The 15,499-nt window shown below is 42.8% G+C and overlaps 1 protein-coding gene across 1 annotated transcript; it reads right to left on the bottom strand.

Annotated features, from left to right (window-relative positions):
• Window positions 1-2,108: 2,108 nt before the first annotated feature.
• LOC306771823 (uncharacterized protein) lies at window positions 2,109-8,667 on the bottom strand. Its single transcript, XM_079261142.1, has 3 exons — window positions 8,521-8,667; window positions 6,751-6,943; window positions 2,109-4,440 (listed from the first exon to the last, which is right to left on the bottom strand). Exons 2-3 carry the CDS (start codon window positions 6,854-6,856, stop codon window positions 2,474-2,476), a joined length of 2,073 nt encoding a protein of 690 aa, XP_079117268.1. The 5' UTR covers window positions 6,857-6,943; window positions 8,521-8,667; the 3' UTR covers window positions 2,109-2,473.
• Between the last annotated feature and the right edge of the window lie 6,832 nt (window positions 8,668-15,499).

The raw sequence follows: 15,499 nt of genomic DNA, 5'->3' as shown, positions 1-15,499 counted from the left end.
AAAGAAAGAGTCAACCGTAGTCAAGAGAAAGCAATAACTATCCCAGTATATTGTTCAGCATACGGTTGCAATAACCGGTGAAATATTGAAAGCAGATCGTGTGGAATTACATTTCATAAGGTCGAATAGTAATTTATTTAACCAGATAAAAATAGATAAATCCAAATGCATCAATAAACAATCAAACATGTCAGTATCAAATTCATTTATACATTTATTTATATTTTAGCTACTTTATGTCTTAGTTAAATGGCATTATAAAAATATTTTAGCATAAAAGCACGTTGTTTTTAATGTTTTACAGTGATCTGTATCATAACAATATCTCTGTCCTTTGTAACAAACCAAACTAAGAAAAATCCGGTTAACAAGTTATTGTTGTGTTTGGACCTACACCTTACAGATAAATGCATTGGAGGCGAATGGAGACCCATCCAAGATGGAGACGCGATGAGATGTCAGCGCCAAGAGGCAGCGTGATGCGGTGTCTAAGTATATTATGTCTATGTCCCCAACCCTGGACCGGTGTTCCTGATCTGGCATCCTTAGTTATTTTATTGCATGACATTTTTTCAGGTTTCAGGGTAAATATGTGGGTGTGTTACTGAGGCACGCGACATTATTTAAATCTAATGAGATGAGATGATACGCTGGTGATTAAATAAATAAATAAAGTGACAACCAGTCAGTCAGCTCAGGTAGAATCAGTTTTGTGTCAGCTCGGATAAAAAGAAAAATCTAAATTTAAAAAAGGATCTCAGGTGATTTTAACTGTTCATTTATCTACATTTGATCTGTCTGTGACTTCCCCCCACTATCAGCATACTCATAATTATATCTGAACTTGTTCATTCACTCACATATACCTGATGATCGGCTGCATATGTTAGATTAGCTCATCAAAATTAGACCTACTTTTATGCTGCTTTTTCCTGCATCAGTTGCCATGGTGATAAACCCATCAGATGACCCAACTTCATGATGGACAGAAACTTCTGACTAGACTCTGAGGTTACCTTGACAAGTCTGCTTGATAAAACTGGTCCAGGTTTTACCAGAGTCCAGCTAACAGTCAGATAGACATAAAAACATGTCTGCTGTTGGAAACTGTTTCACCTCCATGTCCTGTATTTCCATAGCGGCCTGAAAGACCCGTCCAACAGAAAGCAGCTTCCATGTGTCTCTGGAGCAACTATCTGTTCACCAGAACCAGCAGATCTCAGTAGATACATTAAAAACTCTTCCATAAGCTCAAAATCATAACATTACAGTCAGCGGAATGCTAATAAATCCCACCTTTATTTAGTGTTGATGGTTTTCATGAGAATCTGCTCAGTTTGAGCAGCAGAAAACAATCCAACAAGTCGCCCTGCATCACTTCCTCTCTTCCACTCTTTGCAGCGGTGTGAAGTTTTTAAATGTGTAAAAACTTTGTGCTATTTTTAATGTTTGAAAAGTCATTTAAAAACAATTTGGTTAGATGAACTGACTGGTACATTACTGCCACCGAGTGGTGGGAGGCGGTACTGCAACACGCTGTCTGATGGAAAACATCTCCCATGTCTGATAAGTTATGTGGTCTCATTACCCTTGTGACCCACACCAGCAGGTTTCTTGCTATTCTACATGTTAGGAATGTTTCCTGGCATGTGCAGAGATCCTCTGCTGACTCCTGTACAAGAGATTCAAGCCTTAACACGACATTGGCGTGTTGCCAGTGGCTCGTGCAAGACTGGATTAAAGTAAGAGTGAACTGACAACACACACCTGCTTTACCTGACATCTGTATGTGCACTTTATTACAATAATTCATTTACAGGAAAAGTTATTTGCACATAACGCAGATATTATGCAGCTTTCACCAAGCAGGAATAATTTCATGATTAAACAATTCCCAACATCTGTAGTAAATGTTGACTGGGAGAAGTGTAAATAACATCTACATGACAGAAAGATTCACATCATGGTACTATTTTCAGAATTATTATAAATGATCATTTTCATTACTAAATGTATAAAAAATAAAATTCTGAATATTTATGACTTAAAAATGATTTACTGAATATTACAGAAGGTGGTGATACACACCAACTCACACACAGGAGTTTACTGATCAACCATCTGAGGGTTTTGATGAGATTTATAGAAACTGTAACAGAAATGAGAGCAGCATATTTTCCAGCCTGCTTATAAAAAACCCAGAAATAAAAAAATGCAGGTTAAAGATATTTCTATCCATGTAATCTGTGTTTTAATGCGATGTGTGCTTGCACATCTTATTGATGAACAATGAGGAAAATATTGATGATCTGCTGGTACATTAGTTTTGTTTGCTTATTTTTGGGGATATTTACTGTTGGTACTTTTTACCTGCAGGACAACTGCAGGACGTCAAAGAAAGATCCTTCATGTTTACAACATGTTGTGTATTTTTAGTCATAAAACCTTCAAGCAGAAAGTTTTCTCTCTTCTCTTACAGCATGGCAGTGACTTTGCCCTCATGGACATTCATGTGTGCATTAAGGTTGGACTTCTGGTTGAATCTTTTCCCGCAGACGTCACAAGCGAAGGGTTTTTCTCCAGTGTGGATTCTCATGTGTTTCTTCAGAGTTGCGTTCTGGCTGAATCTCTGTTGGCACACGTCGCAGCTGAACGGCTTCTCGCCCGTGTGGATCAGCATGTGCTTCCGCAGGTTGGTTTTCCAGTTAAATCTCTGTTGGCAGACGTCGCAGCCGAACGGTTTCTCCCCGGTGTGGATTCGCTTATGCTTGGTTAGATTCGTCTTGACGTTAAATCTCTGTCCACAGAACTCGCAGGCGAAGGGCTTTTCTCCCGTGTGAGTGATCATGTGCGTTTTAAGATTTATTTTGTGTTTAAATTTACTGTTACAAACTTCGCACTCGAACGGCTTCTCACCTGTGTGGACTCTCATGTGGGACTTTAGATTGGTCTCTTGCATAAAGTTCTGTCCACATACATAACAAGAAAAAGGCCTTTCTCCTGTGTGGATCCTCGTGTGTCTCTTAAGGTTGGTGCTGCGGTTAAATCTTTGTCCACAGACGTCGCAGCTGAACGGCTTCTCTCCGGTGTGGATTCTCCGGTGTTTCGTCAGATTGGTCTTCTCATTAAATCTTTGTCCACAGATCTCGCAGCCGAACGGTTTCTCCCCCGTGTGGGTGCTCATGTGCTTCTTCAGGATGACTTTTTGTTTGAATCGACTGCCGCAGAGTTCGCACTCGAACGGCTTCTCTCCGGTGTGGATTCTCATGTGCTCCTTCAGATTTGTGTCTTGAATAAACTTCTGTCCACAAACGTCACAACAAAATGGTTTTTCACCAGTGTGGATTCTCATGTGTCTCTTCAGGTTGGTCTTATGCTTGAACTTTTTTGCACACACCTCACATGCAAACGGCTCCTCTCCTGTGTGGACACTCATGTGTCCCTTAAGAGTCGTCTTTTTTTTAAACTTCTGTCCACAGACATCACAAGCGAACGGTTCCTCTCCCGTATGGACGATCATGTGTGTCTTAAGGTGTGTCCCTTGTTTAAACCTCTTACCACAGACATCGCAGCCGTACGGTTTCTCCCCCGTGTGGACTCTCAGGTGTTTCTTCAGCGGCCCACTTTGATTAAATCTCTTGCCACAGACGTTGCAGCCAAACGGTTTCTCTCCGGTGTGAACCCGTAAGTGTATCTTCAGATCCGTCTTTCTGGTAAAATGTTTATCACAAAAAAAACAATTTAAGGATTTTTCTTCCAGGTGGATGATGATTTGTGAATCTGCATCATCGTGTTTCTGATGAAGCAGACAGCCGGAGGAAGACGAGCTGACGTGTCTCTGCAGAGATGACTTGTTCAGGAACATGTCGCCACAACCAGAACAGCGGAGAGACTTCCTGGAGGTTTTAGATCTGGCCTTGGTGGTCTCCTTCCAACTGGTGTCGCTGTCCTCACAGTCACATCCAGAGTTGGACAAAGGTTCCTGCCAAACATCTTCATCAGAATCTTTGTCATCATGATTTCCATCAATTCTCACTTCAGTCTCAAAGAAATCTGAAAGCTTCCTGTTGGTGTTTGTTTGTGTGGAACGGCTCAGAGGTCTGGCTGGTTCTGGTCCTCCATAGTCCTCTTCACTAGACTCTGTTTTTACCTCTTTAGCTGCGCTGCAGGCTGGAGCTTCCGTCTCTTTGTCTTCCGTTTTCATTGGATGAAGGTGTGAGAACCGAGGCTCCTCATCATCATCTTCACTCTTCACAGTAACAACGTTTAAGGAGAACCTGCTGGTACCAGCGTCCTTCTGTCCATCCCGCTGCTCCTCCTCCGGACTGATCCACAACTCTTCCTCTTCTTCCTTTATGTGGAGGTCCTGCGAGTCCGGACTGGAACTCCAGGGAAGCTCTTCCTTCAGCACCACCAGCTGCTGCACATCTTCTGGCAACGCTGAAAAACACCAAGAACAACTGAGGTTTGCTGAGATGATAAACGGACGAAACGTTTCAGACGTGCAGGACTGAAGAACCAGAACAGAGTCAGGAGCTGCAAACTGTTTCTCAGTAGATCAGCGAGGTTGCTTATCGTTCATGTTTTAGGACCAGTCATGTGAGATGAATGCCAGGAGAGGAATATGAAGGAAATAAAAAACACATGCAGATTCGCTGCATAAAGAATACATGGACAACAGCATACACTAAAGACACGATCCAGTTCCAAAATGCTGCATCGATGACTCGGCAGGGGAAATCGAAGGATATGGAATCCATAAACACATAATAAAATCTATGAAAAATATAATAAAAAAAAAACCAATAATTTTTAAACTTTAAATTAGAAAATGTTGAAATAAAAAAGGCAAAACTTGAAACTGGGAGAGAAATGCCCGAACGTTCGGTAGCGTGCACGTGACAGGAATCTGACACGGTGGAAACAGAAGCTGTGCTGCATTAACCAACAGATGAACCGGTTTGCTTCGCTGTCACCGTGACAACCCTGAGACGCCATGTTAGTTTCCACTCAACATAAATAAATAAAAAGCTTAAAAATCGCAGCAAGTTGGAATAAAATGTGTGGTTTAGCGTGTCACTGCTTGTCAGGGAAAGCCTTTTCAGAACTCATGTCACTCAGCAGGATCTTTATTTCTGTTTGGTTTTTAGCTTCACTGCTTCTCATCTTATTGTTTTCTAATCATTGTGGTTTTTGGTTGAGGGTTTAGAGAAGCCAGACTGGCTTTTCCTCCTGCACTGTATTCTAATCATTCTGTTATTTTCTCTTCATGTTTTATTGGGATTTTCTGCTAAGAAACTATTTTAAATTCTCTGTAAACAGAACGGAGACGAAGAAGAGACTCTGCTGCTGATGTAATGTTTGATGCGTTCAGGGGGAACGGGGTGTTAGACATTTCTGAACATTGGCTTTTTCCCACACATTTTATGCCCAGTCAGCTTCCAGTAGGTTATTAATAAGAAGCTGTACAGTTTTTATCTCTTCTTACAAATGAAGCCTTAGTAATCATCTTAGTCTCAGGATAACAGAAGTTCCTCTCATGTCGAACAGTTCACCGAGAAAATTCCCATCAAGTCTCGGAAATTTGCTGCCAATTTTAAAAGATTTTTTGCTTGGATGAAGATGATGATATTGTCATGAGAATGAGGGTCTGCACAGGCCTGTCACAGTAACATGTTCTGCCAGGAGATCAATTGTCTCAGAAATTATTGCAATAAACAATAATATTGCGCTGAGCGATTATTGTCATTTTGAGACCATTTTCAACCAAAATAACAATAAAACCATAATAATACAAGTACACCCTTCAAAGATCAACATACTTTAGTTTCTACAGAACATTTATCTGGATGTGCAGACTAGACCCATCCAGTCTCCAGTCTGCTGAAACACATCAGGAATTCTCCTGGGGTTTTGGCAACCTGGTTACCTGGAACATCTGGTCTCTAAACACCAGGTAACACAGCTACATAGTTTATGGTCATATAAGGGGTCAGGTTTGGACCTGATCAGAGGTAGAATGGTAAAATGTCATTTTTCATGTCATTGTAAAGTTGTGGAAATGCCGTTTGTAACGTTTATGTTCATCCAGGCAGATTGTTAAATGCCTTTTTTCCCCCAGCTGGGATAAAACTGCAGTTGATGGTTGTGTTTTAAGTGCAGATAGAAGCTTGTAGTGTTGCCATGTTTAGTTAATATTGTCTTAAAACAGATGCAGCAGAAAAGATGCCAGCATTTTTTCTTATGCGATTAATCGACTTATTGCAACAGGCCTAGTTGTTCATGTATTAACTTTCCAGATCTGCAACATGAAAATGTAAATGAAAATTGTAACTTCTGTTTTTTGTGTCCTTGTTTGCCGTAAATAAATAAAACTGAGAAGTTTGCTGCACTGAACTGTGGACGTAGCTTTCTTATTATCCTGCTGCAGGAAGACAGCAGTGTGAACTTCCACTCACACTTTCCCAGACATCCTCCAACAACAAGTCTAGTCTCAAACCAGACGAGGCATCAGTCTGCAACTCTGACAGACAGCGAGTAACTCTTCATTCTCCCCGGAGCTCAGAAGGAGTAAAACGTTTACTGGAAGCAGTGAACTGGGATCATTACAGCTGAAACTGGGAGCTGTGGGCCACCAGCATCTCAGACAAACAGATTTCTAGAAGAGCTTCTGATCAGTGGATGTCTGCTGGTTGTTCAGTCACAGCGACACGCTGAAAACACAAACATCTGCTTCTGAATGTGTCTTACTGTGAGCTTTGCTGCCTTGTGTGGCCTGCAGCTCTGATGTGGAAGCTGCAGGTATGGAGGGGATCAAACCTAACCCGTCTGGTTGGACAGTCCACTTTTCAGGCATCGTCCCTCTGCTTGTGGTCCTGCTTCGTCCCAGGTCCCTGTCAGGACGTCGACGCTGCAACGTCTGCTGCTCTACTGAAGAAACCGTCTGGAAATAATCAGACAAAGCCAAAAATAAAAGAATTATCTTAATGTTGGAAATGAATGGAAGTGTTCCAGCTTTTCATTCTGCCTGCTGGACCCGACGCAGGAACACAGAAAACCAGCGACACATGACGTAGAACTCAGACAGAAGCAGAGAAAAACTCAAGTCGACAGTAAATACCTTTAATGTGAAATTCTGCCAACCAGAACCATGTGGGTGTGTGTTAATCTGAGCCAGTTCACTTCTGGATTTTACTGTATTAAAGCGTCAGGAAATGACGGGATCAATTCTTCACTGTGATGTTTCTGGGATATGTGGAAAAGCACCTCATTTCAGCTCAGAAGTGGAGCACCTGTAAAAAGATGACTTGCACCAGAAATTATTTAGAAATATTCACCTTAAATCTATTTATTTATTTTTAGAAAAACTAATGAATTAATGCATTCGAACAATAATGATCCATTAACGTGCCCGGCCTACACCACACAGCGTGTCTCCAGCAGTATTCTAATTGTATCATTTGCAAACATGAACACAGGTTTGTCTATTGCCATTGAAAATAAACCAACCTGTGTGTCAGGCATGAAGTTTATCTGCTTCCTACATGCAGCACCTGCACTGTGACTATTTCAGACATGTACATTGTAATGATGCTTAAAGCATCTACTGTTTAAGTCTACATTTATGGATGTAATCAGGTGACTGCAGGCGAACGGCCAATCAGTGACAGCTTTGTACATGTACATCTAATTTTCAGCCTGGGAGCAGTGCAGAGGAAAACATGCATCAGATCCTGGTGGTCTGGATGCATCAGATCCTGGTGGTCTGGATGCATCAGATCCTGGTGGTCTGGATGCATCAGATCCTGGTCGTCACACAGTTCTTATTATTTCCTCCTCCTCTTAGAGTCAGTCAGTGTCTTAGAGAGCATTGCAATCCATCTGGGATGAATAAAGTACTTCTGACCTGAAAGCTAAAAACCCGACAATGCTGGAGGGGCGTTCCATAAATACTGATTGACATCTGTGGACGGAAAAACTGCAGAAAACACCCATCAAAGCTGAGACGACTGGAGAGTTTGCTCATGAGAGGGTCTGACTTCCTGCAGACAGCTGGAGAAGTGTCCTGAGCCTAAAGCTGCAGGTGTTGCTGTCCAGGTGAGATATTATGTTTTCATCAAGTTTCAGCAAATCTGATGTTTTCTCTCCTTTGACAGTTTGGGATCGTTCCAGGGAGGAATGTGGTTTTTTCTTTCTTCAGTGGAAGGAAATCTACATGTTGGACCGGTTCAGATCCTTATCAGGTGGATCCCAGCAGGTCAGGTGACCTGATGGGTTGCCATGGTAACAGACCCACGTATGACGTAAACCAACATCATAATGTAGAAAACTACGAGTTGAACGTCAAGTTACCCAGCTGACTGATTGTCTTCATGCCTTACAGGCTGACAAAAAGAGAAATTCTGGTTTAGTTGGAGACATTTATAATAACAAGGCTGCAAACAGACGAGGAGAAAATGCTTCTCAGCTCGTGTTTTTACTAACGACATCAATACCACGAACATAAGTAGGTTAAATTACCTGTTAATCAGAAAACACCTTCAGCTGGTTTCTGTAAACATCTTGTCTCTGCAAACATCTGGTCTCTGGAAACATCTGTCCCTCATCGCTGACTCTCAGCTGGGAAAGGCCGATGTTTGTCCTTGTTTTCTAACGTCACCGTTTTGTTTCCGCACTCCCGCGCTTTTCTTCCCGGTTTCTCTCACCCTCCCTCCGCTGTAGTTAGGGTTATAAAACTCCTCGTAAGGCTGAATCTTTCACCGCCAACAAAAACTGCTGCAGAAGCCTGAAAACTAGCGGCTACATGCTACTCAAGCTAGTCAGCGTCATTCTTCTTCTGGTGTCTGCTGGCGTTTGACAAACAGCGTCGCGGCGCATTTTCGCCACCTAACGGTCAGATGAGGAGCTGCACAGCAGTGTCGCCACCTAACGGTCAGACGAGGAGCTGCACAGCAGTGTCGCCACCTAACGGTCTGATGAGGAGTTGCACAGCAGTGTCGCCACCTAACGGTCAGACGAGGAGCTGCACAGCAGTGTCGCCACCTAACGGTCAGACGAGGAGCTGCACAGCAGTGTCGCGACCTAACAGTCTGATGAGGAGTTGCACAGCACAGCCCTTTCATGTGGACCACAGGTACACCTGAAACACACCTGGTGCTGGTGCCTTTCACAGGTAATGAGGTAAATAGGCAGCGTGTCAGTAACGCTTTTTTGGAGTAAAGAAGTTCATCAATCTGACACAAACGGTGTCTGAAAATTTTGGACAGCAAAATTTAAGGGTTTGTCAATAAAACCTTTTTTTTCTTTTCTTTTTTTTATATAATAATATAAATATTAAATAAATAAATAAATAAAAATAATCCATCATGAAATTTTTGTCATTTTTATTGTTTTTATTGATCTTTTAACTTGTCTTTTTGGGAGTTATAGCAGCAAAATAATGATCTGGCTGCTGGATTGTTTTTCCTTCATTGAAATAAAGAAAAATGATGAGCAGAGAGAAAGTATTATTGACTTACTTTGTTTTTAATCTACAAAAATCAGCAATATCTAAGAATTGTGAGAATCGCAATCTAAATCGAATCGGCACCCAAAAAATTGGAATGGAATCAAATCGGGACAAAAGCATATCGTCACAGCATCAGTAGAAATATAATATACAAGACTGGATCAAAACTGGACGCTGGTGATCTTAGTATGCTCAGGCAACACTACTACAATCTATCATGCAAAGAAGAAGCCATATGGTTGAAGGTGTGAAGTTGTCTGTGGACAGCATGGACGACCAATCCATGGTGTGGGCAGCTTGCACATCTACAGGTTATACAGCAACATCTGCTCCCATCCAGACCATCCAAAACGTCTCTTTTAAGGAAGATCTTGCAGATTTCAGCAGGACGGTGCTGAACCACATCCTGCATCATCACAGCAGCATGGGGAAGCAGGAGGAGAGTCAAGCTGCAGAACTTTACTGCAAACACTGCAGTAAAGTTCTGCTTTTGTTCAACGTGCCACAGTATTTACTACGTTTAATGTGCCTCTGAACGCTGCAAGCCAGAGTAGTGTGTAACCACAGGTGTTGCTGAGGCTGATGAATCAGAGGGGCAGCAGAACCGATTACCTGTAGACCAGAGCTTTAAGTGGAACAGAATAAGTGGTGGTACTCCCTTCATGACTTACTGTCAGTTTGTCTGCAAATATGGGACAAAAACATGGCTGATACTTACATGTAGATCTATAAATAGATCTGTAGATTAATAGTTTTATAGCACAGAAATGACAAAAAACACCAAGTTCTAAATCAAATCCATATTTACCAAATTCAAAGTACCATGCAGACACTTTTATGAACTTCAAGCCTCATTGCTGGACATTAAAAATAACACTGAAAAGGAAATACAGAAACCTAAAGTTCATTAACCCTTTCATGCAGGAATTAATAATAAAACAATGCAACATTTTTCTAAATACAGTATTTTACCTCTACAAATATGCAATAATACTTTTGTTAATTATTGATATTTAGACTTTTGTATGATTTATTTGAATGTACTCTACAAAATAGTTATAGAATAACATGTAATCATAATTATATGATGTAAATCTTCTATAAAATACAGCTGTATAATTTTCTTTTCCTATTTATTGCAAAGGCAAAGTTACGTAATTACATTACCTTTCAGTTGTATCATATATTTATTTATTACCTAGTGAGTGGAAACATATGACTCACTAACATCCACTGAAGTGGTTTATTTACAAAAATACAATCCTCATACATGAATAAAATATGAAAGAAAAAAAGCTTGTAAATAGTTTCCCACTACAGGTCCACTATGCATGAAAGGGTTAAAAACATAAAAAGTTCTACATTTAGACTGTGTAGTATTACTATTACTATTATTATTATTGTAGTACTATTACACTTTTCCTCGGTGAAATATGTTTTCCCAGCATCAGGCCTGGTCCATAACACTTATAATATTATCTTTAATGTAGAAATAATCTTCATAAATACTGAGCAGCCAGTTAGTCTGCAGCATCTGTGCCTGTAGAAAGTAAACTGTTTGTGTTGCACTGCTTTTGGTTTGAAGGAGTGTTATTTACTTTTATTTACAGAACCAGAGCAGCTTATTTCCAGGATGGTCCAGTACTGCGGTGTTATTGCATTTTGCTCAGATGTTGTCCTGCCGTTTCTCCTGCGATGTCCTCGCTGCTGCTTCCTGTTAGTGTCTGCAGGTACGTGTGACCTGTGGAGCCACACCTGGGCCTGGCTGGGCTCTGCCTGCTATTTCAGGAGGCCACCAGCCGGAGCTCAGGGTGTCTCTCAGGCTGGGAGATCATCTGGGTTTGCTGCAGGCGCTGCACATCATGTTTTGCTCTGGTTACACATTGCGATGCATCCATACACAGCTGGCATTACTGATAGCCTCACACATGTTGAACTTGTGTTTCTTTGCTGAAGTTTCTGCATTGAACCAGTTTGTTCCTGCCTCCCTGTGTGTTGTGGCCTCTGCGCTGGGCGGTGACTCACTGGAAAGGATCCGGGTGAAAACAGCAGGTTGGACTGATGTTTAAATCATTTAGTTGTTTGTAATATTGTCCTTCCCAAGCTCCTGTTTTCCTTCCTCACCACTTCCCTGTATGCGTGTGAAGGTTGAGTCTCTGTAAAATGACTGAATATTTTGATCACAGCTGAATTATTCTCATATCAGCATCAGATTCAGGCACAACAGAATCATAATCAGCTGTTGACCTGATGGAAACTGTATCAGAGGCTTTTAGGCTCGCTGGTCTGCTCACCATGTTATTTCCAATTAAACACCTCATTTACATTTTTAAATCCTTTATTCTCCTGTTTTTTTTTTTTATTGTTTTAGTTTTACTGCAGTACTTCTACTACTTAAATATGACTTTTTTTTATTCTTTTATTAAAAAAAACAAAAACAAAAACACATGAAAATCTCCATTTATAGAACATTTCTTCTATTTTCTGATAATAAAATCTCAATGTGACCAGAAAGAGACGGGAGTCTGACGGATCTAACAGGAAGTCTAACCCTCAGAAATGTGGGATTTTACTGTTTACATGCGTACAAAATAGTTTAAAACATCATTTAAACACATCATAGGAAATAACAAGAAGGATGAAAATACAGATAAAAAAAAAAAAACAGAATACAAAAAGTTAATTTTTACAATAAATAATTTAAAAATGAATGAATAAAAATGAGAACAAAGGGAGTAAAATAAAACAGACCAACAAACAACAGTTAAAAGCTGAGCTGGGAGGTCTCTGCTGCCCTGAGCTTCTCTGGCACAGCGAGCAACAAGTCCTCGTTGGAAGTTTTAAAAAATAGTACAACAGGATGAAGACCTGCAGGTCTCCAGGAGCCTCATTTCTAAATCTGCAGCACCAAACCCGCCGTAGACCAGTTCCAGTCCACTTCTGGGGTTTCTAAAAGCAGGACTTGGCGGTAAAACGTCCCGACCTCCACGCCAACTCTGACCTCGGCGTACGACAACATCTGGAAAAACGGGAAACGGCGACACCAAAGGCAGGAAAGAAAAAGAAATCTGAGCCATTTGTTCCAAATGAAATGTAAACTTTCCCCCAGAATGTTGGACATTAACAGCATCTGCAGAAGAAGAGAAAAAGTTCCTCCAGCACGTAAAACGTCCAGCAGGAAAATGTTCTGAAACCAAGCAGTTCTACATGTTAGAAAAGCCACATCACACAGTTAATAAGTCGTACAGAAGCTGCCGTACTAATAAAGCTCTACATGAAGACCTGCAGGTAAAAGGAGGCGGTCGCCATGACAACAGCCCATCATCAGGCTGCTCAGGTGTTTCCTCCACCTGCAGATACAGAACATAAAGTGATGGTTGGATATAAAATGCTCCCCAACGTGGCTTATCTGTCCCTGCTGGTGGACATGGAACATGGAGACTCTGGACTCCAGTCCGGCACCTTCCAAAGGGAAGGGACTGACAGGTCGGGTCCGCTCCTTTTCCCAACCCAGAGCAGAGGAACAGAACGATGTTCTCCACAGCCAGACGTGGTGTAGCGGCCATCGGGCAGATGGAGGCAGGTGGAGGTGCCTCCATGCCCAGGAGGAAACCTGTTGTACAGCTGCAGATGTGTGCAGATAGTGGAGACGCTACATAACATGCTACTAAATGGTAACGTGTCCCGTTCAGCTGCGACCAGCGCTGTTGTCCCCGACCTCCAACCATCATGTTGGAACCAAACTGCTGCCAAACGTCTAGAAGTGATGCAACACATCAGAGGTGGAGAATCCCCCCCCCCCTCTCCGACCACATCTGCAGCGCTGCAACCCAGCTGGGACACACAGGAACACCAGTATGTTCCCAGTAAATAAACTGGAGTCAGAGACGTCTCATTTATGTCCGTTCATTTTATAATCTGAAACAAAGGAATGAAGCACTTCCAGCATCATCTGGAGCATTTTGTTCCAGCGTATCTCTGGACTCCTTCATTTTCCCGCCAGCTTCTAATCTGTGGGAGTGGGCAGCGCCCCCCCTTCCTCCTCCTGTGGACCAAGATGTCCTCTCTCCCTACATTTTACTGTCTGACCACTTTATTTGTCCTTTCTGGATAAGTCCGGTGGTCTGATGAGACGCTGACAGCATCTGTCCCCTGCTGACCTCCTCTGTCTTTCTGCTGGTGCTGATGTCCATCCCGTCTCCACCAGATAAAATACTTTTACATTTTACAGCTTTATCTGTTAGAATTTCTTCCTCATTTTCCAGAAAATTCCTCTTTTTTCCTGCAGAACCGTCATGGAAATGAGATGGATTAATATTTATCAGGGCGTCGGCCTGACCTTTTATGGCCAACATGTGGGCGTGGCCAGATGTTCCCTCACTGTGTTAAACTTCCTGTTGATCCTGATTTATGGAGGAAACAGGCGTGGGACGTGCTGCGTTAGAAACCTGGAAGGTTCTCCTGGTTTCCGTACGGACGCCGCCTGCAGTCATCGTTGCTGCGTACAGGTTTAGAAATGAGGATCCAGGTCTGCACACACACGCTATCGGGATGAACGCCACACCACAGTGTTGGCTGAAGCTCATTTAATCTGTTTCTCCTTCCAGTTTTATTTAAAATGATTAAAAAACAGAACAGTAGAAACCCCAAGCTGAGAGACAGGCTGGTCAGACTGCTCATCAGAACGCCGTGTCTGCAGGAAACACCTCATCTTGTCACCTCAACCAGACAAACAGGTTCCCATTCACACCGCCGGGACCCTGAACACATGCTCAGTTCTGTCTCTGAGGACTTGTGCAGGTCTGGAGTCATCACAGCTGAATGGTTTCTCTGCTGGGTGGAGGTTCGTGTTCCAGTCGAACCAAACGTCACATCTTGTCTCTGGTGTGGATTCTCTCGTGTTTCTTCAGGTTCGTCTTACGGTTAAATCTTTGTCCACAGACGTCACAGCTGAACGGTTTCTCTCTTGTGTGAGTGATCATGTGTGTTTTCAGGTTTATCTTTTGTTTAAATCTACAGCCACAAACTTCACAAGCAAACGGCGTCTCTCCTGTGTGGACCCGAAGGTGTCCCTTCAGCGTCGTCTCGTGTTTGAATCTTTTCCCGCACTCATCGCAGCCGAACGGTGTCTCACCGGTGTGGACCCTCCGGTGTCCCTTCAGGTTGGTCTCGTGCTTGAATGCTTTGCCACAAACCTCGCAGCCGAAGGGCTTCTCTCCCGTGTGGACTCTCATGTGACCCTTAAGATTCGTCTTTCGTTTAAACTTTTGTCCACAAACGTCACAAGTGAACGGTTCCTCTGCTGTGTGGACAATCAGATGAGTCTTCAGATGTCCCGCTTGCTTAAATCTTTTGCCACAAACCTGGCAGCCGTATGGTTTCTCTCCTGTGTGGACTCTCACGTGCATCTTCAGATCCGTCCTGCGGGTGAAATGCTTCCCACACATGCAGCAGCTGAGAGCTTTATCCCCTGAAGGGGTTAAAATCTGCGCGTTCCCGTCCTGCTTCACGCCGCGACGTGCCTTCTTCACCAAACAGCTGGGAGGCGTCTCGGGGGGGCTGCGCTTCACGTGTCGCTGCAGAGACTGCTGGGAGAGAAACTGCTTCCCACAGTCGGCACCGTGGAAGGACTTTCTGGACGTTCTGCGTCCCTCTTTCACACCGCCGGTCTCCTTCCAGCTGCTGTCCTCCTCCTCAGGTCCAGAATGGGATAAAGGTTCCTGCCAAACGGCATCATCATCATCATCACAGTTTCCATCATGACTGACTTCAGCTTCCATCGACTCTGCAGCGTTCTCATTAGAACCTGGGTTCCTGCTTGGTTCTGCTTTAATGGGTTTATCTGAGCTGCTGATTGGAGGTCCGGCCTCTCCGCTGTCCTCAGTTTGTGTTTGATGAAGCTGTGAGGAACTCTCTTCATCATCTTCTCTCTTCACAATAACAGCAGTGATGTCGGTCTCATCAGGCTGCTCCTCCTCCGGACTCACCCAG

Source organism: Telmatherina bonti (assembly GCF_933228915.1).
Source record: "Telmatherina bonti genome assembly, chromosome: 21".
Classification (NCBI taxonomy): Eukaryota; Metazoa; Chordata; class Actinopteri; order Atheriniformes; family Telmatherinidae; genus Telmatherina; species Telmatherina bonti.
Note: the sequence above shows the minus strand (reverse complement) of the source record. Positions and strands in the feature narration are given on the sequence as shown.